The following is a 19239-nucleotide window of genomic DNA, read 5'->3' as shown; positions in this document are numbered from 1 at the left end:
GACATCTAGGGAGAATTGCTAACTGGGAGTGGGGTGGATGGGCCAGTGGTTTGCTGGAGACCTGGCAGACCCAGCTTGTGTGTCACAGAGTTCCCATGGGACCGCTGGCAGGTTACTTAGGCTCTGTCTGCGCGGCAGGTGGTGGGTGTGATTGCCACGGACGTAGACAGACCTGCGCTAGCTTTCGTGTGGCTGGCTCAGGGACCGGTGGTGGCTGAATAGCCTGGCTAGGAACACACGCGGGGGGCTAGCCCGCACGGACGTCTGTGCTGCTGTTGCTGCACCAATCTCTGCACCTGACCTAGGTCACGTCTACGGGTGCTGCACTCCCGCCCTGGGATTGCAGTGTGGACAAACTCAGTGGCTCGGAGCCGTCATGAGCCTCCCTGGCCGGAGACAATAGCACTGCCTTAGTGTAGGGGGTTGCTATGAAGATAAACACATTAGAAGATTGGGAGGTGGTCAGATACTGCAGTCACGGGGCCCACAGAAATACCACTGGAGCGCGAAGCGTGGTGCGCTAACAGCAAATCACCAAGCCTCTGGCAGTGCTCATGGGGTATCTTCTTCATGCTCAGCCTTCCCCGCCCCCCCCCCCCCGCCTGTTTCAAAATCCGAGTCAGGACCCAAAACAATCTGAAAAGCCCAAACCCACTTCCCACCCCGATTTGGAGTCTGTTTTATTTGCCTTTAGAGAGCACTGGGGTCATGTGTCTTTTTACAGAGAAGCATGAAAATGATGGAGTCTAGAAACTTTCACATAGTCACCTGACTCCAGTGGCTGGAACTTTAAAGAAAAAAAGCCCAAATATTATGAGACTTGTGAGAGTTCGCAGCTCTGCAGAATGAAGTCCCTGGTTTGAGTCCTGGGGCTCCGTGAATTCGAAGCTACTGTTTTTAACAGCAGGTGTGCTCTAGGACTCCTGGGTTCCTTTCCTTGCTCTACCATCAATTCACCGTGTAGCGCGGGGCAAGTCCGTTTCCCTCTCTGTGCCTCGGTTTCCCTATCTGTGAAGTGAAGGATAATAGCCACCTTTGTAAAGATCTACCAATAAAAACAGCTACGTATTATTATTTCATTTCTTACATTAAACCATACTCCTCTCCGGCGTCGCCTCTGAGCCTGCGCTGCTGCTGGTGCAAAGGACTTGGGGCGCCATGGAAGGCGTCTACTGTAGATGGAAGGGCAGAGGCCTGATTCTGGAGGAAGAAGGGGGCTGAATAGGCTGCCGAGCAGGAACCCCCAGTCTTGCCTTTGCTGAGGACCCCAGTGCGCCCACAGCTGGGTCTGGCGATTTGTTGGTTGGTTTCCTCTGGCTGGGTTTTCACCCTGCCACGTTCGGTGTGTGGTGATGGCATGTTACAGGTCCTTGTCTGTGCCGAGCTACAGAGGATACGAGTTCTTCCAGGCCTCAGCACCATATGTAATGTGCGTGTGATGGGCAGAGCCGACCCTTGGTTATGGCGAATTGTGGCCCGCTGGTGCAATGGGCCGGCGCCAGGCGCGGTTGGTCCCGGAACTGACAGGTCGGTCCCGGAAGTGACGGATTCGTCACTTCTGTCCTGGGCCCCGCAGCCCCCTAGGGATGGCCCTGTGATGGGTCCCCCACGTGCTGATCCACAGCTATAGCCGTTGCCTACTTTATTTCAGGCTGTGACAGGCCACGCTCTGGAGGTTCCCAGTTCAGTCCCCAGGGTTTCTGCCAAGAGGGCGGCCATTGTGTTTGCTCTCACTGTTGTTTCAGTGTCTGGATGAAGAGACCTGATTTCTTCAGAGTGACTGCAGGAAACGTTTAAGCAATCGGTTGCTGCTGCTCCCCGCTCCGCCCGCGATCTCATTATTCTCATGGCCAGACCCAGACCCCCTACTTCTGGCTGCGTTTCTCCATCTATCTTTTGTGAGACGCAGATTCTGCGAGGCTCCCCAGGTCTCCTTCCTTCCGGGAACTCATTTTTTGTTCTGTTGGTTTGGGGGAAAAAAAAAAGAGGAGGATTTTAAAGTCGCTGATTTCATGGGCATGCCAGGCAATAAGGCCTAGATGGCAGTTCCCACGTATCACTGCTAGTGCGAGGGGGGGCAGACAGCAAGTGTGAAAAATCAGGACGGGGGTGGAGGAGTAATAGGAGCCTATATAAGACAAAGCCCCGAATATCAGGACTGTCCCTATAAAATCAGGACAGCTGGTCACCGTATTCACGGCTGGCCCTTCCAGGATCACACTGGATTCCTCCCTTTTGCAATCAATGCAAGTGCTGTGTGTGTGTGTGTGTGTGTGTGTGGAGGGCATGTAGGACTGAGGCTCATGGGAACGCAATGGCCTCCATCCTCGCTGACCCACCAGACCTGAAAGCACGTGTGTCTGCAGCTTGATCCAGCCTCTGCCTCTGGGGGCTGTACCAGACTCATGGACCAGGCACAGGAACCCCCAATCCAAGCCACACCTGAGGAGTGGAGTCGTCTAGCCAGGGATCAGGTGTGGTACTGACCGCCTGCTCTCTCATGCATTCAGAGGAGTGCTGCGTTTCCCCCAAGCTCTGCTGTGCCGCATCAGCCTGTGGAGTGTCGCCTTCCCTTCCTGAGTGTGAACGATCCCCCTAGGAAACAGCAGCAGCCCTAGCTGGCCCGCTCTCCTCCGTGGCCATGAGGCGCTCGCTTCTATTTCGCTGCAGCTTCCCGTCGGCTTGGAAGATGGCCTGTGCTCTTCAGCTGGTGGAGCAAGAGTGAAAACGAGAGGCCTGGCGTTTGCCTGGCTTCTTTGCCAGCGGAGAGCAAAGTGCCCCCTGCGGAATTCAGTGAGGGGACAAGCTTTGCCATTGCGGGGTGAGAGGCAGTGTCACGGTGGCATTCGGGGACAGGCCGGGGCTGCTGGGCGATACAGAGAGAGACAAGGAGTGAAGGACGTGGGCGTGGTGAAATGTGGCACTGAGGAGACTTAGCTTTTACCCTTTCTGCAGCTTTCTGAGTGGCTGGACTTGGGGTTAGAGTGGTTCTCACTCGCTCGTTATGTGGGCTGCCTCCACACAATAGATATACGCTAGCTATATAGCCCTGAGGCTGTCACATGGGCCGGATCGGGCCGCGGGTTGAGAACCTCTTGGAACTCCATGTGGGAGACCTGGGTCCAGCGTAAGCTCAGCTTTTTGAGAGGAAGGCTGACTCTGTGGCTAAAGACCCTGGACTGCAGATCTGGCATGAACTCCCAGCTCTGCCAGGCTCCCTGCCCCTTCCCCTCTTTGTGCCTCAGTTTCACCATCTGTAAAAATGGAGATCGTACCACCTCTGTACTGCCCTGGGCTGTTGGGAGGCGAAATACACAAGATATACTTTGATACAATGGTGATAGGGGGCCATATAAGTACCTAGAGAGATCACCGTCAAAGGCTTAGGATTTGTCCACACAGACCTTTGAGTGCACACCAGCAGGGTCTACACGGACCAGTTAATGCACAACACATTAGTGTGCTTTAGAAATGACACCCCTGTAGAATGCATCACCCGCCGTGTAGACAAGCCCGGAGTTAGCAATAACAGGATTTAAACAGAGATTTGGATTTCAGGGTCTGCTCCTTTCATGCCGTGTTCCTGGATGGCTCCTGACTTCCGCCTTTAGTCACACGGGTCCCTGTGATGATCATTTGGTGCCATGCCTCATGATGGGGATTAAATCCTCCTCGCAGCAGAGGAGAGCGCTCTGGTGAGTCTCTGGCTAAGGGGGAAGTTTCCCCCTCATTGTAGTTGCTCTGCGTAATGTGAGTTGACAAGCCACTGGCGGAGGGCATGGCCGATGAGGGATGTTGTTGGCAGAAAGCTGTTTTATTTATAGCAGGCGAAGGTTTGGGTTTGGAATAGTTTCCAGGAGGAACGTTAACCTGCTCTTAGGGGCAAGGGATGAAGGGTTGTGACTGGCAAGGCAGAGGACCGGGCAGAATCCTCTTCCTCTGCTGGTATGGCTTGTGCTGGCCGGCCTTGGAGTCAGGGCAGAGGACAGAGGCTCTTTCACGCTCATATGCTGTTTTCAGGCTCTCCATGTTGCTTTGCCACTTGGGCTGAATTTTCTCATCTTTTGTTCTCAGCCCAGAGGTGGCTTTTTCTTGGGAAGTTTTGATTCTAATTCCATGTGACTGTTTTCTCCCCAGCGCCCCCTGAGAAAGCCGAGTGTGGGAAAAGTGTGTCTTTTGCTCTTTCCCGGAGACCTCTGTGTGAGTGTTCACAGAACTCAAAAACTGTTTTCTTTTTCCTCCTAAATATCAGGTCTGTCGCAGATTCAATTCCCTCTGAAAACGAGTTGCTTTAGTGCATCTGAAGAAAACTGGTTTAGAAATAAGGACAATTGTCAGCAATTAAAAAATAACACACAATGGCACCCACGCCAGCGCAGCTGTGAGTGAGAGAGTGGCACCAGGCTGGGAGTCAGGAATAGGGTGACCAGATGTCCTGATTTTTATAGGAACAGACCCAATTTTGAGGTCTTTTTTTTTTTTTTATATAGGCTCCTGTTACCCGCACACACCCCCGTCCCGATTTTTCACGTTGCTGTCTGGTCACCCTAGTCGGGAAACCTGCCTCCTTTTGGCTCTGCCGCTGGCTCACTGTGGTAAAGGTCCATGCCTCAGTTTCCCTGCTGTAAAATGAAGCTACCAATGCTTGGCTGCCATTCAGAAAGCGTCTGGGGATCTATGGCTGAGAAGTAGCATTAGCTGCTTTTAATTACATCTGCAGCCTGGTGCCTCCTTGTGTTCAGGTTTTTAAGAGGTTTTTAAGGTCAGGCTTGACAAAGCCCTGGCTGGGATGATTTAGTTGGGGACTGGTCCTGCTTTGAGCAGGGGGTTGGACTAGATGATCTCCTGAGGTCCCTTCCAACCCTGAGATTCTATGAAACACCCCACACCTGTAAGCAATATAGGAGCGGTATAGAAATACCGCGAGGCAGCACTTGAAGTGAGAAAGGTGGGGCTGGGATAGGTGGGAGAGGAGAGGAACCCAGGGGGGAAGGCAGGAGAACTTGCCACGTTCCTGGGCAGGAGTGAAGCTGATGGCTTGTCAAGGAGCTAAGAGCTGTGAGAGGTCTTCTAACCTCCATTGACTTCAATGAGAGTCTGCCGAAATATTTCTAAGGCTCTGGGCCCATGTGGTTTGCATGCGGAGGGCCTGGGCAGACTAGAAAACATCTCCCGTGCTATGGGGAAGCAGAGGGACTTGGGCTTCGTCAGGGAAAAAGCTGCCCCAAAGCGCCAGTCTCACGACTGCAACCAAGCAGAAATAAACCGCATGCCGCGCAGAGGACAATGGAGCAGGATTTACATAGATGTAAACACAGAGCAGACACTCCCTTCAAAGTGGGTCATTTAGGGGCCCCGTCTGACCCAGTTGTGTCTCAGCCTGTGACTTTCATTAAGGGCGAGGACAGCTGCATGTGCAGACGGAGGAGAGGCAGGGAAAATGCACCTCGCGACGGGTAAGGCTTTGCTGGACCCCGTGGCCCAGATTAACCTTTTTTTAACAACGGCCTGAGCGTTGCTGCCTGTGTGGTCATTTGCATAAAGTTCCCACAGTGCCGTGCGGCTGCAGCACGCCTCCTCGCCATAGCCCAGTTAGCAGTTGGATTGCCCAAGTGGCTGGGGACGCCGAGGTGCATTTGAATGTTGTGCGTGGATGTCGTATGGGGGTTGTCTCGGCCTTGGCCATGGCCCAGCCGGGTTTGCACCAGTGATTTCATGAGCCTGCTGTGGGTGTGTTCTTCATTGGCTTGATTACGCCCGAGGAAAATATGCAGCCGGCAGATAGCACCGGCATAAAGCAGGGGTTGGCAGCGTGTGGAGATCTGAGGGGACCAGTGCTGGGAGGGGAGGAATGGAGGCGGGGTTGGCCTGTGTTTATCTCTGAGAGGGGAGCCCCCGAACTCATTCATTTTCAGTTCAATCCAAGGAAACTCGATTGGAGTGACAAGCGATACAAGTGTAATGGGAAAGACAGGGGCCGCAGGTATTGGTCCGGGGGAGACGAGCTGTCCGGTTCGATCCCCTGTCTCCATTTGTCAGCAGCATCCATCCCTGATCCAGTGCATGACCTGCTGTGACACCCTCTCTGTCCTTTCTCCTAGGGTCAGGCACAGTCTTTCCCGCACGCTTTTGATACGACGCCTTTTTACAATGCCTGGTCACTTAGGGAAATCTCCGTCTCATGCCGACGCTGAAGAAGCAGAAAGAACCTCCTTGTCTCACCCTCTCCTCTGTGCTAGTGACTGCACCATCTCTTGTTCGCAGGGTTCGGACTGTTTCATGCCTTCCAGTGTCCACCTCTGGTGATTCTGCATTGGGCAAGAGTCTGCCTTTAGTTTTGCACATATTTTATTGGCATGTGGGATCTTACTGGATCCTGTTTGTTTCTCCTTCCCATGCCTCACCCGACCTCACCTTTCTTATCTTCCATCCCCAACTAAAAATCTCTCCCCAGCTTTATTTTAGAAAGAGAGTCCAGCTGTGGTAAGAAAAGTCTTGTGCCAAACCGCTCCTTCAGACGTTGCTCCCATCTTTCTCTCTCGTCCCACCGCACTTGTGGAATGAGCCGTCATTGGTATGGCTGCCCTGCTGTGCTCCTTACTGCAGTTCCCTGAGCAGGTACTTAGGGGAGGAAAGGGCCTATTTGCCAAGCACGCTGCAGGTGAGAAGTACGGAGGATCATAATATGTTGCGCCTGCTTTGCAGACCTAGAGCAATTTCCCATGGATGGAAACCTGCCTTTGCAAGGTGGTAACACCAGCTCCTGCCTCATTCCTCTCTTGCATCCCTAGCAAAGGCTACAGGTTTGCTTTGCATGGGGGGCTTTTTGCATCACCTGATTGGCCTCCCCTGGTCTTGGGGCTGGTGCCCGGTCCCTGCCCTTGCTGAGTAACTGCAGCTATTCCCCTTCCAGCTGCAGAATGTCGGTGGCATGGCGCAGACAGGGTGTTTGTTGGTGTGTTTAAAATGAAGGCGGTGGCTGGATGGAGATGCCAGAGGGACAGCCCTGGATGCCGGGGTCCATAGACTGTAGCTACAGCAGCACAGGGTTCTCCCACGCAGCCCATGTCGCAGCCCTGCCCTGGAAAGGGTCGGGAAAGACTTGAGTCTCCACGGCTAGCTTAGTCCTGGGCCTCTCTGCTGAGACTGCAGACAGATTGTCCGTTGTCCCAACCAAGTGCCTCTTGGAATGAACAGGAGGTTCTTCCCACTACTCTTGTATGACAGCATCACCTGGCGGCCTAGCCGAGACCAGGGCACTAGTGTGCTAGGCACAGTACAGACACCTAGTCAACAACAGTCCTTGCCTCAAAGAGACCAGACAGACCACTTAGCGGCTGGTGCATTGTAGAGTCACATCCTGGTTTGCTGGTAGTCATGTGCTGGGCAGGCAAGCCCAAAGGTGGGAGGGGAAAGGCACAGAGCAGCAAAGTGACATGGCCAAGGGTCACCCAGCAGGTTATGGGAATTTTAGCCAGGAGTTCGTTGGGTTAGACCAACACTGAATGCTTTTGAAAATCCTCCCCTTCCTGTCTGGTAGGAACTGGACAAACTTGTTTTACACAGGCCGGCAAAGAGGCGTTGGATGGTAACGACCTGCTCTGGGCTGGATTTGAACCAGTGGCCTTCAGATTAAAGGCTCGCTCCTTGCGTTAGTCAATGCTACTCTTTTGAGACTGAAGAGGACTCTGAGCTGTCTTCCCAAAAGACCAGGAAAGCCCTGGCCTGGCCCTGAAATTATCTCCTTGTTAAAGCATCTATTTGATTATTATTACGCGCATCAATGTTGCAGAATTGCAAAGTGTTTCTGATTTTTTTTTTTTAAATTTAAGTCCCATATGCAAAAATCCCTCAGATTGAAATTGGTTTCCATGTGTGCACGGGTTGAGGGAAACATCTGCCTGGTAACAGTCCATCCCCGCCAAAGAAACAGCCCTCATTCCCAAGAAATCCTTCGGCTCTCCGACACACCCATGGACCCACGCCGGCTGATTTGCCAAGCAATACAAGGCTGGGACGGGGGCGCGGAAGAGCAGGGCAAGAAAAACGAAGTCTCCCAAAGAACCTCCGCCATCATTGCTACCACTTTTAGACTGATCACGGCAGCCATAAACCACAGTTGGGCGCTTTATTACCGCGCTAAGGCATTATATTTTAATGGCAAAATCAGTAATGTGAAGATGCGGTAATAAAATATGCCCCCTCCCCCACCCCATGTCGTTAAAGGACTCCAGGAAGATGAAGGCTTGGGATGTACTCCGTTAGCTTTACAGCAATCAGCTAAGCACCCTGACGGCAGGGAGAGAAATTATAAATAAAACTTTACTGCACTAGAGTAAATGCTGCTAAACATACTTCACATCTGTGTGGTGGAGAGAGATAAATATTAAATCTATAATTTATGTAGATGGTTTCCAAGCCGTACGGAGAGGACTGGTAGCAGCTAATAAAATGCAATCTATCAAGAAGACTTATCAATACAGCAAATGCAATGCTGGTAATAATTTGCATGTAGATTGGATAGAGGATGGTAGACCAGACCTATCCATGTACTTGCATCTTCGCCATGAGGCGGCTGGCTGCAGTTCTTGACTGACTTTGTTTTTCTTTTTAAAAAGTTTTTTGGTACTTTTTGAAAAAAAGTCTTTTGGTTATGGCCCTGTTGTGTGGAAAAGTTGATTCACCACGAGGGTACCCTGTCATGGCCAGGCATGACATAGCAACTCTTTTGTCATCTAGCAGCCCTTGCTGACAGCCATTCCAGACCTGTGGTGGTCTCTCTTCTCATGACTCTTTCCTCTATCCAGCTCCCTTTAAAGTCTCTCCTCTTCTTGGGTAGCGGCAGCCTGTCACGGCACTGGTCATTGATATGACTTCTGCTCCTGCTGGGCTCCTCTTCCATTTCACATTTCTGTCAGAGTTGTGGCCCTCGGGCTTTTCCTTGGAGCCTTTTAACCAAACTCAAAAGCCACTTCTGTTCCATCCATTCCATCGTTAGTCCTCCCTCAGCTCTTCATTCTTCTGCAGCACCTCATGGTCTTTAACATTTATTTTCACAACACCCCTATGTCATAGGCCAGTGCTATTATCTTCATTTTACAGGGGAAACTGAGGGAGAGAGAAGCAAAATGACTTGCCCAAGGTCACACAGGAAGTCTGTGGTGGAGCAGGGAATCAAACTTAGGTCTCCCAAGTCCTGAGCTAGTGTCCTGAACAGCTAGAGCATCCTTCCTCTGAGCAGCCGGCTCATTGTTGCCAATTTGTGTGCTTGGCCCTGTAACATGTAGCCAAATGACGTCTCTGAAACTAGGATGAGCCCGGTGTGTGTCCTGTCTCGAGGCTGAAGCCCTCCATCTCCAGAAGAGATAGGCCCTAGTCAGTGTCTAGCCTTGTGGGCTAATTAGGTGGAGGGTGAGTTTCTGAAGCAGTCTGGTCTGTACGCTGGCTCAGACCTAGTGGAAACAGGAGCGAGGGCCATGGTGCGTATGGGACGCCTTGTGGAGGCAGGCTTCCTCCTGTTGTGCTCGGATGAACTGGAACAGCCCTGCCAATGACCGTGAGCCGTAGAGGGAGCCATGAAGACGTTAACGGGATTTTGTTTCATTCCTTGCACAAACCACGTAACTGTTATGGGTGATTCTGTCTGGGGCGGATCTGTTTTTCATTAGCAGCACACAGAAGGCTTATCAAAAGCAGGTGTTTACATCCTTATTATTGGGTACTACTCAGTGTCCTAATCAGAGAGTCATCTGTGGAGCCAGCGTTCACCTCATGGAGCTCAGGAAGGCAGGAGAGAGAACGCAAGGCCAGAAACACGGGGCGGGGGACAGGTGAAGGGAACCAGCGGAGGGAGGGAGTGGGGGTGATGGGTTGGGGTGGAGACACAGACGATTAAATGAAACTTGCTGATGCCATCTGAGGCTACTCTCCTTGCCAACTCTGTGCCCTTCGCCGTAAGCCAAGAGCATACAGAGTCCCAGTAACTAGGCCAGCACTCGGGAAACCATGGTTCTATTCTTGACTCCTTAGCAACCCCGATCCTCATCTGCAGCACGGGAATAAATACTTCATCCATCGATGTGCTTGAGATGTTATGGTGGGAGTCGTGCAGGTAGTCTAAACGAATGGGAATTGGAAGAAAGATACCAAGGTCTAGTTCAGGTACGTGGCTGAGGCGTGGCTTACGTCAGCCATTTTGATCCAGATCCAACCAGATGGTTGAGTTTTACTTGGGGCTTGAGTGAGAGCTCAGACCCGTTCTTATTTTGCCTGAATGAGTTTATCCATCTTTACCTAAGATACAGGAAGGGGTGTGTGTGTGTGTGTGTGTGTGTGTGTGTGTGTGGGCGGCGGGGGGCAGATGCATTCTAGAGCAGGATGTTGGCTTTTTTTAAGCACGTAGTAAATTAAATAATGGGCTCTCGCAGGTCCCATTAAACAAGCCTGTCATTCCATGTCCGGGAAGAGGAGATGTCTTGCTTTGGTTTTATGGACTCTGCGAAACCCCTTACTGGAATTACAGCTGTAGTTCTGCAGAGCTGAGAGCCGGGGTGGTGTTCTGTACATGATCACTGGTGTTTACAACGTACGGGAACACCCCACACCCCACCGTACCTTGAAAGCTAGAGGGTGCACCTGGCTGGGCACAGGACTGAGGAAAGCAGGGATCAGAGTCCGTGAGTGAAAACCAATAAACTGGGATTTCTTCATGAGGAAATGGGGAAGGCCGAAGGCTGGTGCATGCCTAACTCACTGGTGAGTGCGTGATACAAGTCCCACTCTGTGGCCGATCCCCAGAGACTAGGAATTTGTTATAGTGAAGCAGTGGCTCACTATTTTGGCTAGCAAGTTTTAGCTCAAGCTATAGCAGCCGCTGCTTTTAGCTTTGGAGGATTCTGGTGTGATCCAGGTTGTTGGCCAAGATGTCCGCCGTCAAACACCAGGTACCGCGAAGGCTGTTTAAATTGTTGATTTACCCTGGCCACAGAGACTGAATTGCCCACCGCAGTGCCCAGACTCTGCCCTGGTTCTGCAAGGAGGCAGTACCCACTTGGTAAGCGCGTCACACCCTCCTCTGGAGACGTGCGAGGCTCCAGCCGCTGAGGTTCTCCTCCTTCAGCCAAAGCCGGCGTCATGGTTGGAACCGGGGGAGGGCAGCAGCCTTACTTGGGGGCACAGATTGACAGCATGTGTCAGTCAGTGTAGCTCCACTGAAGTCAACGGCGGTGACCGATTACCACGAGGTGAGGTTCTGAGCCAGTGTTTGCTGGAGCCCGGTGTCTCAGTTCCAGTTCTCTCCCCAGATCCTTTTGTCTGTAATGGGATTTTTGCAACCAGCTCCTCTCCCTTGGAAGAAGAAGGAGCCTGGCTGGTGAGAGCTCTGTTGAACACAGACCTTTTGAACAAGTGCCATATTGATTTGTCCTGCCTGAGGACCCCACACATGGTCTGTTGCCTTCCAGGCGTACTGTGTGTGTGAGCGTCAGAAGGCCTGTTTCACAGCATCCTATGGAAGAGGCAGGATTCCTCGCTGCCTTTTAAGTCTGTTCCCATCCCCCCTAGAGCAGCAACGACGGCTTCCAGAGCAGAAACATGCTCCCGTAGAAGAGGTTTGTAAAGCAGTTACTTTGAAATCTCTGCACAGCTTTAGGCAGCGCTCTGGGTTCATGGGTGAATGTGACGCAGGCTGCAGGGTTCCCAGGAGATGCTACATAAGGCCTTGCACCTATCAGATTGACCCCAGCTCTGACGGGGTTGCTAGTTCTAATGCATCTCCCTGGGCAGACGGTTCATTCCCCCTTTTGCACACCCCGGGGTGGAAGGCACTAACTCTGTCGGTCTCTCTCCCCCATGGCTCGCAGCGGGGTATGGGCCTGGCTGGCTCTGGTATTGCCGAATGGGGATGAGGAGAGCACAGGCTGGTTGGGGCTGAGGCGTAATCTAGGACCTGGCAGTACCAAGCAGCGCCCCAAATCTGCCACGTGCTAGACCAGGCGGGCACAAGGGAGGGAGCACGGGGCTCCGATCCCAGGACTGGTCGCCAATCCGCCTCTACCTTTAACTCCTTCAAAGCCCTTTCCAATGATTAACTAGTGAGATGCTCCTGAATCAACCCCCTGGGCCCACAAACTCAAAGGAGGGCCTGGGGTCTGCACCTGGATCCTCCCTCTCTAGCAGACTGGCCTCTGATCCAACCACTCCCCATCTTTGGGGTGCTCAAAATCCTGATTTGGGGGCTCAGCCCCATGTCTCCCACTTGGCCCTCCTGCTCCCCTCCCATTTTTACAGATGGGCAGCCTGGGCCACAGAGAGATGACCTGCCCCATGAGGGAGTCAAGTGTCCGAGCCAGGACGAAATTCCAGGCGCTCCTTGCTCCCAGTGATCTGCTGCTTCTGTGTCTGGACTAAGGGGCAGCCCCCCGCATAGGACGATGTGATTTCCTGGGGCCGTCTCAGAGAGGCGTCCGGTCCAGGGCAGGGTTAGTGTGTCAGTGGGTGACTCTAACCCTAGAACGGGACACACAAGGAAAGGGACTCGGACAGAGGCCCTGTGCCAGGTTTGCTGGTCGAGGTTCAGATGCCACCAGCTTCCCCTGGATACAGTTCCACTGGACTCCCTTTCTCCTCTCTTACTCTGCGCTTGTTCAGGGTGACGGGGGGAAGGCAGGAGGTCTTTCTCAGGGGCGTCATGTTCTTTTTGGAGCCAGCTAAAGGAGCCACTGGGGGAAGCAGAGGTGCTGAAGCCTGAGGCTCCGTCTCAGGGTGGTGCAGCTCCAGGGCTTCCCTTTACAAAAGAATTGGAGGGCCAGCGTCTAGCATGGAAGGATACAGTCCCGGGACTAGATAAAGAAGGGAGGCAAGCTTGCACTGTGGCTCTGGGTCACCTCGCCTTCGGCGGGGCCGCCATCTGTGCGTAGAGAGAGTCAAATGCCGGTCTAGCACCAGTCCGGGGGGCTGGGGGTGTAAGGTAGAGGTGGGTCTGAATGGGGAGGGAGGCCGGGCTGGGAGCGCAAAGCGAACTGTACATTGCACCCGAAGGCCTGTCCTCATCCAGCCCCTCCTGGCCACAAGCTGCCGGCTCCGTGCTCTCCGTTTCGCCGCATCCCTAATGAGTCCAGCATTGCCCAGCACTTCGTCCAGTGGAGTCTCATTACAGCCCATTAATATTTAAAAGCGGGCTAATTATCCTGCCTGCACTGTCGTGAATTAGGGCCGGGAGTCCAGCTCGCCTGGCTCCCAGGGCTGTTGCTGCCCCTTTCGATTGCTTAACAAGAATAAGTCAGACACCAGGGATGGCCCTGCTCCCCGGCGCCTTCGGCTGCCTGTTAGCGTTCACTTATGCAACTGCTTCCGGAGGCCTAGCTGATCCCTGGGCATCTGGTGCTGCTGCTTCTCTGCCGAGGTTTACCCTGGGGTTGATTAGTTTGCTCTGGTGGGGAAGAAATGAATTCAGATGCTGTCAATCCGAGGCACCTGCTAGTCTCACTTAGCTATCTCCATCCCTCTGCTTTCACTACAGCTCCCAAAGTGTCGTGTCTTCCTTATTATCCAGCTTGCCAACCATGCTCAGGGCCCCGGCGTGCCAGGTGCTGTACACCCTCCCAAAGTGCTGTTATAACTGTAGAAATTGAGAGCTTGCCGACACTTGAGGGTTCATTCGGATTAAGAAAGGATGTGAATTTCAAGTGCAATGGCTGCTCCTGAATAACTCCTCATGTAGACATCCTGATTCTGGGGTGAGAGTGGCTTGTTCCAGTTGGGCCTAAACCACTTTTGAAGTGAATTAAGCCAAACCAGAACAAGGCGCTCCATGTGTAGACAAGACCCGAGACAAACCTTGAGTGATCGTCCCATAGAAAGTCAGTGTCCAAATTGATATCTGAATCCTGGTGTCTTGTGGGTTAGTCCACTGCCTTAAGCACAGGACTGCGCCGGCCTGAGCTAGGCACTGAATCTAGGAGTCTGTATCCTGTCACGCCAGCATGGCCTGCGACGCTGGGAATGGACTCCAGCAACTACCGCTGGACAGATCGTGGAAAAATGGTTCTGGGAACATCCTCTTGGCTTCTCAGCGGAGTTTGTCTGCCCTGTTCATGCCCCTTTTTTAATTCATTTTCCATTTCTATTTGCATGAGCGCCCGCCCCTGTGGAAATGGGGAAGCTCAGATGGCAGGCAGCAGGGCATGGGTGCTTAGGACAAGCAGGGAGGTGATTAGAGCTGGTCAGAGAAGCTTCAATGGGACCGTAGTCGATTAGAACAGGCAGTTTGTTCCAAATCGGGTTGATTTCGCTGGAATTTTGTTTCACAAGAAAATGGGGGAGGGGGGATTGTTTTCTGAACAAAAAGGGTTTGGTTTTTTTTAGTTTTTTTTTCTTCTGAAATGACTTTTGGTTTTAAACTTTTTTTTTATTTTGTGTGGTGTCCTGTATCCTTTTATTCTATTATAATCAAATCTACAATATAAAAAGCCGAACGTGAGACCAAAGGACTTTGTTGAAACAAATCATTTCGATGGACCCAAAATATAGAGTTGTTTTTCAGCGTTTCCTTTTGTGCTGAGTCCCTGCGCCGATCTAATTAATCTCATGCCTGCCGTGACCCATTAGCCAGGGAAATTTGCGGGCGTCGGCAAATTCCCAGTGGCTCCTGGCAGAAGGGGAGGCAGCCGGCTGCTTTTAAAGCCCTCGGTGCCTCGTCTGGCACGCGCCGTGCTGTGGAGCCGGAGTCGCTGATGGAGTGGGCCCAGCTGCGGGCACAGCACGGGGTCTCCGGCTGCGTGCTGGTGTCAGGGACAGTGCGTTCACCCGACGGGGGCGGAGGGGGCAGGCAGAGCCCACTGCAGCCATGACCCCAGCTGGCTGACCCACGGCGGTGTTGAGTGCTGGGGAGTGTTGCTGGCAGACTGTGTGATGCAGGCTCCCACAAGTGGGCATGAGGGGCCGGGGGGTGTCTCTATACACAGCACGGCTAGCTGGGCACTTTGTTTAGATAGGGGGCCAGATTTTCCTGCACTGGGGTAAGGACGACAGCCTCAAAGAGTTGCTCTCCAAGGGCCCCAGCCTCCTTTTGAAGTCAGTAGCAATCAGCACCGTGCCGGATCGGGCCCCAGATTAGAACTTGCCAGTTCGATCATGCTAAGCCCCAGCTCGTCCTCTGCCATGCGGCTCCAGGCCAGGCCACCTGCTCTTTCCCTGCGGGGGGAGGCAGGGGAGCAGGCGTGGGAATGCTGGGGAAAGGCCATAGGGCAGAAAGATGGTGGAAGAAAGAAAGAAATGGATGAGGGTAGTAGGAAGGAGGAGAGAAAAGACAACGATCCTGCCTCTCTGCTTCTCCGTTCCTGCATGTAGGGCAGAGAAGGAGAGTGGGTCAAGTGGCTTTGTCACCCTGTTCCCTCCCCATGTGCTGGTCCAGCTTTGGAGCCTGCACAAACAGCAGCCTCGGGGCTGCTCTAGCTTATGCACTGCTTTCCACAGCCACTGGGAAGCAGGGACTAGCCAGAATGCAGGGGACACAAATCGCATCCCTACCCAGCCCTGCCCCCAGGGCGGGCCCTGCACCGAGCTGGGAGCAAGGCCGGTAGAGCCCCGATGCCAGCGTTACACTGCCAGGGAGCCCCCGCTGCATGGAGGGAAATCTCAAGGGGGAGGGGCAATTCCACCTGTTCAAGGCCCCTTCGTGCCGCCCAGAGTCGGCGGGACTGGGAATCGGGCCCGATGGGAACGAGTGAGACGCACCGAGGTTATGGAAATGACCCCGTCTTGAGTGATGCTGGGCCCTTCCTAGGTTGCATTTTCCCCTTGCCGTGAGCTGTGATTTCTCCAGCACCAGACAGGGCCCCGGGCCCCCGGCTACAGAGCCGAGACCCGGAGCAGGATCGGCTCCGGACCGTGCATGGTTCTCCCCCCGCCAGTCCCATCGCAGCTGGAATAGCCACGCGGCCGTTGGAGCCAGGTTACTTTGTGCAGCCTTGAAGGATGCTCTACCGCCGCTTCCGAGGCGCGTATTGAGCGAGGCGATGAATCGCGTGCCCAGAACGGGATATTTATGGGCGTTCTCGTGAAGCGCAATTGCGTGTCTTGCTGTGGGAACCCATCAGGATCTGTGCGGAGAGGGACACTTCTCTCTCCTCCCCCAGCGTGCCTGGGAGCTCTGTTCTCTGGAGGAATTTCACATCCCTGCAGAACCTCTTCAAGTATTGCCGGGAATCTGCAGCGGCTGCCCTGCCCGGCATGCCTGACCTGCGCTTCATTAGCCTGACAAGGATTCCCCGCCTCTCCCCAGCCCAGATGGGTTTAACTTGGGATGCTTTGGCACTGTTAGGATTCCCCTAGCAAATGGAGGGGAAACGTAATCTCCAGTGCTGGCCTTGTCCTCAGAGGGGCTAAGTACCATCCACGGCTCGCTCCGGTTGCAGAGGGACTCCTGCATCCACAGCACCTCTGAAAGTGGGGCCTGCCTGGTGGGGGTGCTGGTGTTTTCAGGCTCCCTCTGCTGGGGCAGGAGCTGGAGTGGTTTGACATTGAAGGACAGGTGAGGGTCCCTATGAGCCTTGGGGGGGGAAGGAAGTGGGGTCCGGGGAGGGAACACTGGGGAGCTATTTGATGTGGATGCACTGCTTCCAAATGAACCCCAAACCCTCTGGTCTTTGCGGCTGCACCTTGTTACCCCGAGTGCTGCTAGCTGTGGACATGCAGCGCCTCGCAGCACCCTGATCAGAACACCTGCCTCCTGGCATATGCTGTCTCTGCATCAGTCATTGGGTGCCTGCCGGCTTTGCTCCAGCCGGCATCCCATGCCCCAAACTGCACGCTCTGGGGGAGAACGTGACTACCCACCCCTGCTCCTGCTGACAGTCTGGACTGCATACGATTCCTGCATCCAATATAGTCAGTGGCATACTGTACCGTCTCCATGGCCCAGCTCCAACCTGCTGCTGGGGGAAGGGAGGGCAGAGAGAGAGAGACGTGAGCAAACAAGCTATTACCCTGATAAAGTGCCTCCTGCCAGCCGGCTGTATGTCCTCTCAGGCCCCAGATTGACTTTAACAGCTTCCTAGCCCAGCTCGCTCTAATGCACGTGGTGGTGTCCCAGCGATGGGTCTAGGGGAGCTCCTGCCTGGTTTAATTTATCAGGACTGTGCAGATTCTGCTGCAGTTTATCTTCTAGCAGAAAGCTGGTGTTTATAGCGGCTTCTTCAGGAGCCCCCAGAGAGCTGCAGAGCTGGGGCTTACGGGGCTAAGAAGAGGGCAAGCGGGGCACCTCCCCGTCCCTGGTACCAGGGCGAGGAGGCAGGTTGTGGGGAGGAGAACTGCACAGGAGGCAGGGCTGAGCTTCCTGGCTGTTGGCTCTTCGGCGCGAGGGGCAGCCCGTTAACCTGTTGGAGACCGATGCTCGGGCTGCTTTGTGCAGAGCTGGCAGAGCTCTTGGCGCCGTTTCCACTGGCCAGGCGTCGGCCAAAGTGTCTCCGTAGCTAGCGTTTAATTAATGGACGCATTATTTATTGTTTGCATCTCTCTTTTTCTGGCCTCTTGGTGTCCTTGCGACTAACAGGCCTCCCCAGCCAGGTGCATGCGCACGCTAGCTGGCCGAGTGGAGCCCTGCGGACAATGGAATATTCTCCGTCTCACTGCTCTGCTCCCACTTGGTTCCCAGCTTTGGTGAGTCAGATGGGCTGATGCTTTTGTTTTGTTTTGTGGGATCCAAACGATGACTCACAGGGACTTGGTCTAGTAGCTGAGATGCAGCCTGCCACTCTGGGATGTGCAGGGGCTGGGGGACGAGCTCGGAGCCCAAGCCAGCCCCGCACCTTCTCTGACAAGACATCTGAGGCGGCTTCACATCTCCGCAGAGATGGTGTCTCCTGGGCAGTTCCCCTCCTGGCAACCCTGCAGTTGCTGCTTGCATGGCAAATTACCCCGAGGACAGGCGTCAAAGGAGAGTGAAACCCAGGCGGGAGCTCTCACCGCGTAGATTGAGGAGGAAGAGGATGGGGGTTTGCGGCTCGCCCCAGCCCTGGAGAGGAGAGGGAATGTCACTCTGCTTTTAGTGGAGGAGGGAAAGATGTGCTTCCCCGTTCTCCCTTACTCAAATCCCAGCCATGAGAAAAGTGTTGATGCAATTGTAGCTGTGTGATGGGATATGCGGCATTTGCCCTTTATAATAAATATATCATAGAATCATAGAATATCAGGGTTGGAAGGGACCTCAGGAGGTATCTAGTCCAACCCCCTGCTCAGAGCAGGACCAAACCCAACTAAATCATCCCAGCCAGGGCTTTGTCAAGCCTGACCTTAAAAACCTCTAAGGAAGGAGATTCCACCACCTCCCTAGGGAACCCATTCCAGTGCTTCACCACCCTCCTCGTGAAAAAGTTTTTCCTAATATCCAACCTAGACCTCCCCCACTGCAACTTGAGACCATTGCTCCTTGTTCTGACATCAGGTACCACTGAGAACAGTCTAGATCTATCCTCTTTGGAACCCCCTTTCAGGTAGTTGAAAGCAGCTATCAAATCCCCCCTCGTTCTTCTCTTCTGCAGACTAAACAATCCCAGTTCCCTCAGCCTCTCCTCATAAGTCATGTGCTCCAGCCCACTAATCATTTTTGTTGCCCTCTGCTGGACTCTTTCCAATTTTTCCACATCCTTCTTGTAGTGTGGAACCCAAAACTGGACACACTACTACAGATGAGGCCTCACCAATGTTGAATAGAGGGGAATGATCACGTCCCTCGATCTGCTGGCAATGCTTCTACTTATACAGCCCAAAATCCTGTTAGCCTTCTTGGCAACAAGGGCACACTGCTGACTCATAATCAGCTTCTCGTCCACTGTAACCCCTAGGTCCTTTTCTTCATAACTGCTTCCTAGCCATTCGGTCCCCAGTCTGTAACAGTAAATGGGATTCTTCCATCCTAAGTGCAGGACTCTACACTTGTCCTTGTTGAAACCTCATCAGGTTTCTTTTGGCCCAGTCCTCTAATTTGTCTAGGTCCCTCTGTATCCTATCCCTACCATCCAGCATATCTACCACTCCGCCCAGTTTAGTGTCATCTGCAAACTTGCTGAGGGTGCAGTCCACGCCATCCTCCAGATCATTAATGAAGATATTGAACACAACCGGCCCCAGTACCGACCCTTGGGGCACTCCATTTGAAACCAGCTGTCAACTAGACATGGAGCCATTGATCACTACCCGTTGAGCCCGATGATCTAGCCAGCTTTCTATCCACCTGATAGT

The 19239-nt window shown here is 53.4% G+C and overlaps 1 protein-coding gene across 4 annotated transcripts in view; it reads left to right on the top strand.

Annotated features, from left to right (window-relative positions):
• The window catches only part of IGSF21 (immunoglobin superfamily member 21), a 250853-nt gene that overhangs the window by 38025 nt on the left and 193589 nt on the right, over positions 1–19239 (top strand). Inside the window, exon 1 of one of the 4 annotated variants that reach the window (XM_044996688.1) lies at positions 9757–9830. The exons of 2 other annotated variants lie outside the window; for them this stretch is intronic. Coding sequence is in view for 1 of the 2 variants with exons in the window: in XM_044996687.1 (XP_044852622.1) it covers positions 10125–10161 (37 nt within the window). In the remaining variant the exon portion in view is untranslated. Of the gene's footprint in view, positions 1–9756; positions 9831–10053; positions 10162–19239 lie in introns of those variants that run through there. One more of the 4 variants, XM_044996687.1, reaches the window with a different exon arrangement.

Source organism: Mauremys mutica, chromosome 21, assembly GCF_020497125.1.
Source record: "Mauremys mutica isolate MM-2020 ecotype Southern chromosome 21, ASM2049712v1, whole genome shotgun sequence".
NCBI lineage: Eukaryota > Metazoa > Chordata > Testudines > Geoemydidae > Mauremys > Mauremys mutica.
This window is presented reverse-complemented; position numbering and strand designations above follow the sequence as displayed.